The 10,424-nt window shown below is 39.1% G+C and overlaps 1 protein-coding gene across 1 annotated transcript; it reads left to right on the plus strand.

The window, feature by feature from the left end:
- The first annotated feature begins 965 nt into the window (after positions 1 to 965).
- LOC149040242 (ZP domain-containing protein-like) lies at positions 966 to 6,537 on the plus strand. Its single transcript, XM_089183022.1, has 5 exons — positions 966 to 1,344; positions 1,711 to 1,852; positions 3,654 to 4,236; positions 4,464 to 4,765; positions 5,100 to 6,537. The coding sequence occupies exons 2-5, from the start codon at positions 1,828 to 1,830 to the stop codon at positions 5,150 to 5,152; spliced, it is 963 nt and encodes a 320-aa protein (XP_089039148.1). The 5' UTR covers positions 966 to 1,344; positions 1,711 to 1,827; the 3' UTR covers positions 5,153 to 6,537.
- Positions 6,538 to 10,424: the final 3,887 nt, after the last annotated feature.

Consider the following 10,424-nt stretch of genomic DNA (forward strand, 5'->3'; position numbering starts at 1 on the left):
TCAGAATGGGATAGAAATCATGCAGCAATCCAGGGAAGATTAAACTTCAAGGCTGGTGGAGGCAAGCAAGGAGGATGGTCAGCAGGGAAGAATAATGGAAATCAATGGATACAGGTGGCTCTTGGCAGTTACACCAAATTAACTAGTATAGCAACACAGGGAAGGAATGCTCACAGCCAGTGGGTAACAGCATACAAACTGCAGTACAGTAAAGATGGAGTGACCTTCTACTACTACAAAGTACCGGGACAGAGCTCACCTAAGGTAAATGTAGAAGCAGTTGCTTGGTTTAAAACTGTTAAAAACATATCCTTATGTCTTCACAGTATAGACTGAGGTAACAGTTAAAATATGTTGCAAGTATTTCCTAATTAAGTCATCTGCAAATACCAAGTGGCTAAGCCCCTGATCATGCATTCTACTATGGAAAAAGTTAATTATGCCACATATTTAGCCTTTGACTTTCTCTTGCATATTTACAATAAGTGCAATCAACATGTTACAATTTCAAATGCGGGTTGAAACTGACATAAAAAATGACATGACTGTGGTAACTGATTATTAATTTAACTTGCATGTATTTGTAGGTATTCAAAGGAAATAAAGACAGAGACAGCATTGTTTATCACCAGTTAAACCCACCCATCAAAGCTCGCTACATCAAACTTCGACCAACAGCATGGTACGGTCATATATCACTAAGAATGGAGCTGTATGGTTGCTCGGCAGGTATGATTGTTGTCTTACATGAACTTATTTGGCACTTAAAAATGGAAGGGTGAAACACATGTTTTGATTATAACTAGTGTAATGCTGAAATATGGATATGGCAAGAATCTCTAGATTGTTAGATGCTACATTATGACATATAAAAAAAATTTCTGCTTAATCCAAATTTTGTGTAACTTTTAAATTTTCAATAGAACTATTATGTACCTACCCTCAAACATACCTACCTACCTCAGCACATAAACACATACACATTAACTGTTCTTTTACCTTCTTTATTTCTGTAAAGAATGTTCGGCACCTCTTGGTTTGGAGAGTGGACACATTAAAGACGCTCAGGTCACTTCATCTTCAGAATGGGATAGAAATCATGCAACAATCCAGGGAAGATTGAACTTCAAGGCTGGTGGAGGCAAGCAAGGAGGATGGTCAGCAGGGAAGAATAATGGAAATCAATGGATACAGGTGGCTCTTGGCAGTTACACCAAATTAACAAGTATAGCAACACAGGGAAGGAATGCTCACAGCCAGTGGGTAACAGCATACAAACTGCAGTACAGTGAAGATGGAGTGACCTACTACTACTATAAAGTACCGGGACAGAGCTCACCTAAGGTAAATGTAGAAGCAGTTACTTGGTTTAAAACTGTTAAAAAAATATCTTATGTCTTCACAGTATAGACTGAGGTAACAGTTATAATATGATGCAAGTAGCTCTTAATTAAGTCATCTGCTAGTAACAAGGGGCTAAGCCTTTGATCATGCATTCTACTATGGAAAAAGTTAATTATGCCACATATCTAGCCTGGCTTTGCGGCAAAATTGGAGTTCCTTGACTTTCTCTTGCATGTTTACATTAAGTGCAATAATCACGCTACGATTTCAGAAGGTAGTTGAAACTATTGGAGAATCATGCATAATCCAACAGGAATGGCGTGACTGTGGTAACTGATTATTAATTGTACTTGCCTGTATTTGTAGGTATTCAAAGGAAATAAAGACGCAGACAGCATTGTTTATCACCAGTTAAACCCACCCATTAAAGCTCGCTACATTAAACTCCGACCAACAGCATGGTATGGTCATATATCACTAAGAATGGAGTTGTATGGTTGCTCAGCAGGTATGATTGTTGTCTTACACTTGTTTTGGCACTGAAAAGGAAGGGAAGGAAGGTTGAAACGTGGACATTTCGATTACCAGTGTAATGCTGAAATATGGATTCTGGAGGAAACGCTAAATTGTAAAATGTTAGAACCTTTTTTTTTGGTCATTAATGTTGCTATTAAGCTTTAGTGGAGATTCCAGAATGTCTTCCTTTTGTGGCCGGTCAGTCAGTCCTGGGCTGGCCGCAACATGGAACAGGAAATTTATGACAGGATGAGGAAATCCTTTAGTTTTACCACCCGCTTGTTTTCCCTCAAGTTCAAGGACTTTAGTATTGCTAAAACGTTTGCCTATAGCATGTATCTTATGGATAATGTGGTCAGCAAGAATGCTCTTGCAAGCACGCCCACTCTGTCGATCAAAGAAAAGCTAGCTTTGCCCCCAAAAGGGGAGGATCTCAACAAAGGCATTGATCTGTCTTACAGCGAAGTAAGTGCGAAATCAGCACTCTCTTGCCACCTGCTCTTACGCCGGTGCTGGGAGTGGGTATGAGCTGGGCTGGCCTGGGTTGCCTAACCTTGCACGCACAAGAGCCAAAAAAAAAGTGTAGTGAGTCGTGGGCCGGGTTGTTCAAAGCTGGGTTAAGATAACCCAGGGTTAATGTGAAAACTGATTTCAAATCTGAAAGCTTTAAAAAAAAATTCATTTTAATGTAATTTGTGTACAATCTTAAGATTGGATGCTCTAAAAAGAATAGAGAAAATTATCCAAAAGGGCATTTGAACAAAGTAATAAAGATACAAGATTAAAATTTAACCCTGGGTTCGTGCTAATCGGCCTTAGAACAGCTGGGCTCTAATCTATGAGAATCTATTGTCTGGTGGTGCCGCTCTGACGTCCCACATTTAGGTGGGCCTTTAGTTTCCATCATTTCCATTACTCCCGCGTTTTGACTTTTTCTACGAATAAAATTCGCCTTTAGCGACCTTGAACTTAGCCCAATCGCGTGTTAATTCCTTTTAAAACAACCTGCATTTTATTACGTATTTTTCACACACAGGGCAAAGTCTAGATGGGCAACAACCAATCAAGGAGCCCTCTTTGAAATATTATTGTTTTCTCTTGTTCAGTGTATTTTCACTTGTTCGAGATCGCAATATATCTTTGCTCATGGCCTAATAAAGGAACAACAGAGTTTCAGTTTTCTTTTCGTTCTGAAATTACGCGGAATTTTATTTTTTAGGCAGCTTACTGTAGACAAATAATTTTGACTTTCTCTATGTTAGAGGAACGGCGGTGAGCGTAGTCTCTTTCGCAACGGTTATTTGGTCTCGTCACGCAACGCGCTCTCTCTCCAATGGGAAACGGAGGACGTTGTGTGATAAGACCGAACAACGGCGGCAAAGTAGACATTAGTAAGCGTGGCACCGATTTAATTTTTTCTTAGAAATATTTAGGTAATAGAACAGAAAATATCTATAGAAGTTCAGATAAATTAGGTTTTTTCTGTCTTTTTCTTAAGGCGAAGTAATGCGTTATTTTTGTTCTTTTGAAAGATGCTCTTTTCAGTTACAAAAATGAAAACATTAGATATAAAAACTGTCTTCTCTCAACCTACACAGCAAAAAAATTGACTCTTGCATGCTACGCATGCCTATGTTGTTTACTTGTTTCAAATCAGTCATTTCCGTTTTTTTTGTTTTTTTTTTTGTTTTTTGTTTATATATATTTCCAGTCGAAATTGTATATACCATCAGACTCTAAAATTTTACATGATTAAACTATTATTCTTGTATATTTTATATTTCCACTAAAAGCTTCTGGAGTAAATGTCTTCTGCGGCGATAAAAATATGACCATTGTCATCTCAAAGACACTCCTCCGAGCTTTTGATTTAAAGAATCTTCGACTCCTGGACACCAAATGTAAAGGCAAAGAAGGACGGACCCACCTTAGCGTTACAACATCATTGACGGGCTGTAAAACTGCCAGCAGGTATACACCTACAGCTATCATCTACTCCAACACATTGATAATACCCGTGGCCACTAAAAGTGCCGTGACACGCTTACATGATATAAAAGTGCAGTTCAGCTGCTATTACTCAATGCATGGTACAGTTTCATCGCTTGGTTGGACGCCAATTAAAACAACATTTGAACTCCGTGAAAAGGCCAAAGGGAACTTGACACTGTCGTTGAGAATGTTTCATAACAAGACATTTGTGAATCCTTACACGAAAGATGATTTCCCTGTTGCTGTGGGGCTGCACAGACGATTGTTCTTTGAGGTATCCGTGGCAACAGATGACAAAAAGCTGTCAGTCAGAGCTGATCGATGTTATGCCACGCCCACCCAGGATCAAAAGAATTCTCTGAAATATGAATTTATAAAGAAAGGGTATGTCTAGTAGTAACTGTCTTGGACACTTGATTTCTACTCCTTTTGCGATCACTTGAGACGTTTTCCTAAGCAACTAATAGTTAATGACAAGTAAGTAAAATTGGACACACTTCGTAATCTTGAATTCCATGGTGATCAACAACATAAGTTAAAAAAAAAAACTTTTGTTAAGGATATTCTTAGGCATAATTTCACCTTGATCAGGGAAATTTGCTTCACTTTAGCTGCCCAAGTGACGTAACAGTGAAATATCATTCATCGCCTTCTTCTCGTGCTCAGCGGTTCAGCGTGGAAGCCTTTAAGTTCATTAGTGCTCATCCCTTTGTTTTCGTCCACTGCCAAGTGACTGTATGCAGTACAACCAACCCAGGTTCCAAATGCTCGATGAAATGTCCTTCAAGTGGCCGAGGAAAACGTGAGCTGAGTGATAACGTGACTTACGACGTGTACTCTTTAGTGCAGGGACCCCTGCACCTGACGCACGAGAAAAGAAAGGAGAACCGCGGGAGAATTCTGGATAAGACTGGTACGTCGATGAGCTGTTTCCGGGGACACATATTAGGGATGCATCCTGAGGATAAATTCTATCCCCGGCCCCCAGTACCCCATGGACCCCTCTTGAAAGGCCCCTCAAGATTTTTGAGTTGTGAAAAATATCTCTGATAACTTTCCCCATTCCCAAAACGATTCACCCTTCTTTGTTTGTATATTTTTTTCCCGACCTAATTACAAACTTATTGTTACGACATCTTAAACCAGCATGTTACAGTATGACGCTTCGCAAGTGAGGATTTTTCAACTTTGCAGTGAAATTTCTTTGGAATTAAGTTTATATTCCCCCTTTTCTGTGACGTCCCTAGGTTCCAGTCCTCACATTCCGGAGGCTCTGTCCGCTGACAATCATCACAAGTAGCTTCAAACTCATTTACACTTGGACTTGACCTGGACTTGAACCACTGAAGGATGTTTGAGCTGGATATTCGTGTAAAGGGTGTTTCACAAGTTCGTGCCCATTTTTCTAAAAGGCTACATCTTACTTATTTTCGCATTCTGGAAGCCGTATCTTTAAAACAATTACCTGAATTTACTTACTTTTACAGAAATAATTTCTGTGGTGGCGAACCGACCATTAAAAAGCACTCGCTTTTCACGTAATTGTTTTTTTTCTTTTTCGTAATTTTTATATTATTACTTCAAGGTAACTGAAGAAACGTATTTGTGCTAAATCCTGTTATCCTTCTACTTCTCTAGCTCAAGCATACCTCTTATTTTTAGACGCTGAATAATCTCAAAAACTGACGAAAAAAATATGCGGAACAACATCAACAGCAAACAAATGTAACTTACAAACAGTTTTGATATTTAAGTTCGGTTTTTGAGATTACTCACTGATCTAACTCAAACAGGACTGTCGAAAAGATTTGATTTATGTAAGGGTGCCTGCGCCTATATTTCTCAGTTCTCCTTTTGTAGTACGGGATGACAGAACTGGCTCTTCAATCAGCTGTTAGTCGAAAAGGGATTGTGACTGAAAGGATTTTTAAACCCGTCTTTAGAGGAGCTAAGATGGTTTAAATACTTTTCTCTTTCAACGTTAAAAGGCGCGTTACAAGAGACGATAACCACTGAATGCTAGTTTGCCGAGTTATAGAAAAACTCAGCAGCACTTTTCTAGGAAATGAAGATGGTTTAGGATTGGCCATCCTTAGAAGCATTGCAGGTGATCAAGTTAAGAATTAATAGTATGACATCTTACTAATGAGCCACCAGCTTTAAACGTTAATGATGCCGCATATAGTACTGTGATGGGAAGGCAAGCAGAAGGTTACTGGACACGAAGAATTAGAACTTTCCTATTAAGGCGCTAGCACAAGACAATAATCCAAGATTGATTGAAGCTTCTGTTTTTGCCAGTCTTTGAAAATTGAAAAATAACTGCATTAAGCTTTTGAGGTACGGGATATTGAATCGAGGTTTTAAGTTTTACGGTAGTGATGAAGAGTTAATAAGGAACATCAGCTGGTTGACAGAGCCTTTTTCTCAAGTTTAATATTTTATTTTAAAGAAATGGTGAAGGGAAATGATGTGGGTATTAACTTACACATAAAAACAGACATAGTGCTCTCACATACACGAGTGATTGGATGTTACGAGAGCATAAGGTTGACCATAATGGATAAGATGTTTTCATCCCGGAAATTCTCTGCTCAAGATATTTCTGTTGTGGTGTTCAGTTAATACTTAGGTATCCTGCTGGGGAGCTGTTGCTTGAAAGTAAAATAAATTGAAGAAACAGAATTTTGCCCTCATTTATTAGATCACATTCAAGACGTAAAGTGACTCGTTGAGCCGTTGGAAAAAAAAAAGCGGGAAAGGTTGAATCATTACCTTCGTCATTGTCGTTATCATTTGTAAATCATTTGAGCTTTTCTCGTAATTGGAATATATTTCTTAACATACAATAGAGATGTTATCCCGCCAGCTTTAGGTTCAGCAATCATCAGCCTCATTTCCTTGTTTACCTACCCACTTAGTTTTCCACTTAGTTAAGGAGTCTCCAACGTTGCCCAAATCAGAGTGGCAGTCAAGTATTTGCACAACGTATTCGTAATGTTATAAGTGATCCTTGGGAGAGATTTGTCATCTACTTTTCCCCTTCCTTGTGGACTTTTAAAGTCATCGAAATCGTTCACTAGGCTTTGTATCGCGATAGCACGGTGCCGTTCATAGCTGAAAGATGTTTTGTGACGTGTCTTTAAATTTTGAGCTGTTCAAAAACTGCAAATTATGGAAAGATTGTCAATACGGACTAACAGTTAAAACCTACTATTTTAGTGTACGTCTCTTAAATTGTTGATAAGTCAGGTAACTTTCGAAACACTGCGAATTGCAGAACGCGATCAAACCATAGTTTTGAGTACTACATTTCAGTCTAATTTTCTTTCACCCAAGATCTGTGAGCCATTTGTGGGAAATAACGCCGGGGGGTGGGTGCAGGCCTTCGCTTCGCTCACTGCTCACGCTTTAAATGGAAAATGAACGTTAGCTCCTTATCAATTGTTCCCGAAATGCATCATCAAAAGTGTTTTCATTTAATCGTTTACCCGTTTCGTAATTGTTTGGTTTACTGACAATCCCATTCCTTGCAATTGAAAACTTTATTCTACGGCCCCCCTTATAGGCATTCACGCTAAACGGAACTTTGTTTACATTTCCATTTGTAACCTACATTTTATTCACTTGTGCTATAAGATTCTTGCTGTTCCTATCATCTTTACCTCTTTCCCTTTATCAAAGGTGGTACTTGCCACCCACGATAGATTGCCGGTATCTGATTAAAAGTCAGACTAACGGGATTCGAAGCCGTTTATCCTAACAAATTCTTGTTCCTCCGCATTTTTTTGAGAAAACTCGGCGGCGTTCTCTGAAATCGTTCTCTGCAATCAGAACGACCTCGCACACGCGTTAGAAGAATAAAAATCTTTTGTCTACTTATAATGATCTCGTAGCCATATCGCTTGTCATGCATACATTCCTAAAATAGTACAAAGATTTTAATGTGATAAGAATACATGAAAGTCATATTTGTACTGCGGAAAATACATTTTTTAAGCAAATGAAGATCCTCGCAGTATATACTCAACTTAAGCAGTTGAGAAATAGGGCCTGAAAAAAAAAATTCAGGCCTGAACGGGAATCGAACCCATGACCTCTGCGAATACCGATGCAGCGCTCTAACCAACTGAGCTATCAAGCAGACTGGAAGCTGGTCAATTGTGAGTTTGTTATATACCCGTAGATGGAGAAGGTGTGATAAGAATACATGAAAGTCATATTTGTACTGCGGAAAATACATTTTTTAAGCAAATGAAGACAACAAGCTCACAATTGACCAGCTTCCAGTCTGCTTGATAGCTCAGTTGGTTAGAGCGCTGCACCGGTATTCGCAGAGGTCATGGGTTCGATTCCCGTTCAGGCCTGAATTTTTTTCAGGCCCTATTTCTCAACTGCTTAAGTTGAGTATATACTGCGATGATCTTCATTTGCTTAAAAAAAGATTTTAATGTGAGTTTGTTGACCGCCCCTACACGATTAAGAGCTTCTTCTAAAGGAAATTCGAACGGATCGTTGATTAAGTGATGGAGAAACTTAGCAGAAAAGGAGTTATATGGAAATCTCAAAAATGTCCATGAGAATTCATTCCCACGATTTTTCTTCGCAAAAGGAGGACAGGAGGATATGGAGTTAACCTCAATTTGAAGAACCTAAGTAAATTTACTAGTAACCATCATTTCAAAAATAGAACAGAAGAATATAGCGTCATCCATAATTTGAAGAACTTGAATCCATGTATCAGTAAACAATCATTTCAAATTAGAAAGCTTGACTTCAGCGGTCTGTCTTATGACACGTGGGTGTTACACGACATCTGAAGATTTACGAGATTCCTCTTACTCTGTCCCAGTTGACAAGAACTGCGGAAAATATTTAAAGTTCTCTTGGAAGGGGGATTGTTTTAGTTTACCTGTCTTCCCAACGGTCTGGAATCTGCTCTACGACTTTTTCGCCAAACTGCTTAACTTTTCATATTAGTATGAAAATTCTCCTCACTGTTCTTTATATATTTCCCAATGTGCTGACAAGGAGAATTTGTTTGCTAATCAAAAGATTCCTTCCCTGGAGACCATTTCCTTTATTCTCAAGACCTTAATGTGTGATTCAGGGCTGATACCGTAAAGAGAAATTAGATGCTAGTCACTCTAAGGGTATAAAGGTCTAAACCTGTTTATAAGACTGGGGAGGGAAAGAAATTTGTACCAAGGGGGCGGTCGACGGTCAAAAATAAGAAGGGGTAGGGGTGGAGGAGTGAAGATTTCCCCGCCCCCCTCCCTGCATCAAACAAAACATGGCCGGTTGAATAAAGCCTCATTGCAAAAACAGTGGTCTTCGTCTCAGTCTTTCGTTTATATTATGTCCACGTGAGTGCACAATTCCTTCAAACTAATGATCTCGTCATAAATGTGACCCTCCACGGGAAAACAGAGAATAAGGTGAACGCAAGGCAGCGAGAAAAATGACACGCCGGCTTCGGAGCGGAGCCGGTATCATCTGCACAACGATTAAAATTTTCTATTGCTCGAATTGCACGATAAAAACAAACGCGCGTATTACATGGAACAAAGAAGGGTGTCGAGCTCGGCACTGAATAAAACAGCAGGCTGGCGAGTGAAATAGTACGCCGTTTAAGCGAGTAAAGTGACGCAATAGCCGTGTCTAAAATTTTCGTAAGCAGCGTTTGCGTGCAACCCTGCATGCGTGTCCATCTCTCATTTTTACCCAGCTGCAACTTCAGCGTGGTAAGTATGGTCTATGTGGGATGAACGAATTTAAGAGACCATCGTTTGGTCAATAAGATATGTTTTCCGTGTGACGATTGCTAGGCTGGTCGTTCTAGTCAGGAAGGATCGAGAGACAACAAGTCCTTTTTCCAGTCTTCTTGATTCTCTTCAAATAAAATCATCAAAGCTCTGTTTTGCTCATTCTGCTTTTTCTAAAAAAGAAATATCGGTAAGCGCCCTGTCCTTGATAAGCGCCCTGTCCATAATTACCGCCTTGCCTCGAATGAGCGCCCTCCTTTGAGGTACCAAAAGTAAATAAGCGCCCCGAACGCTAAATCGAATCATTACGGTGAATGCCACGGCTGAAATCATACAGGGTCTATGAACACGCTTATTAAAATATCAAATCATACAAATACACCCAAATAAAATTGTCTATCAACCCTTTCACTAACAGAAGGGAATCACATTCAGCTCCTCCTAACAATAACCTCAGGTCATCCGACAAAATGAATAGACAAATATATCCGCCACATGCTAGTTTTAAGAAAATTATTGGGAGCTAAAATCGTGAATTAATAATCACAACTTGGAAAAAAATATACTTAAAATCATGAGGTTGAGGGTCAGTGATGATTAGCCTAGAACCATGAATGAGATTGTTACAAAAGAAAAAAATTCCTAAATTGATATGATTTGTTCACCAAGAAAAACCGAAACTACATTACATTCGTTTGAGTATGTTTCAGGGTCTAAAAAGACATAAAGTGAAAAACTCGACTAAGTGGCATAAAAACGTCGCCAACAAGGTATATGATTCTGTGTCTTACCTAAAACGTATTAAAC

Source organism: Pocillopora damicornis, chromosome 9, assembly GCF_964200805.1.
Source record: "Pocillopora damicornis chromosome 9, jaPocDami1.2, whole genome shotgun sequence".
NCBI lineage: Eukaryota > Metazoa > Cnidaria > Anthozoa > Scleractinia > Pocilloporidae > Pocillopora > Pocillopora damicornis.

Excerpts from the sequence above, each read along its gene's own strand:
- LOC149040242 (XM_089183022.1), top strand. The coding sequence starts at position 1,828 with ATGGAGTTGTATGGTTGCTCAGCAG. Across the intron at positions 1,853-3,653 it reads GTTGTATGGTTGCTCAGCAG|CTTCTGGAGTAAATGTCTTC; the intron begins GTATGATTGTTG and ends TTCCACTAAAAG. Across the intron at positions 4,237-4,463 it reads TATGAATTTATAAAGAAAGG|CTGCCCAAGTGACGTAACAG; the intron begins GTATGTCTAGTA and ends GCTTCACTTTAG.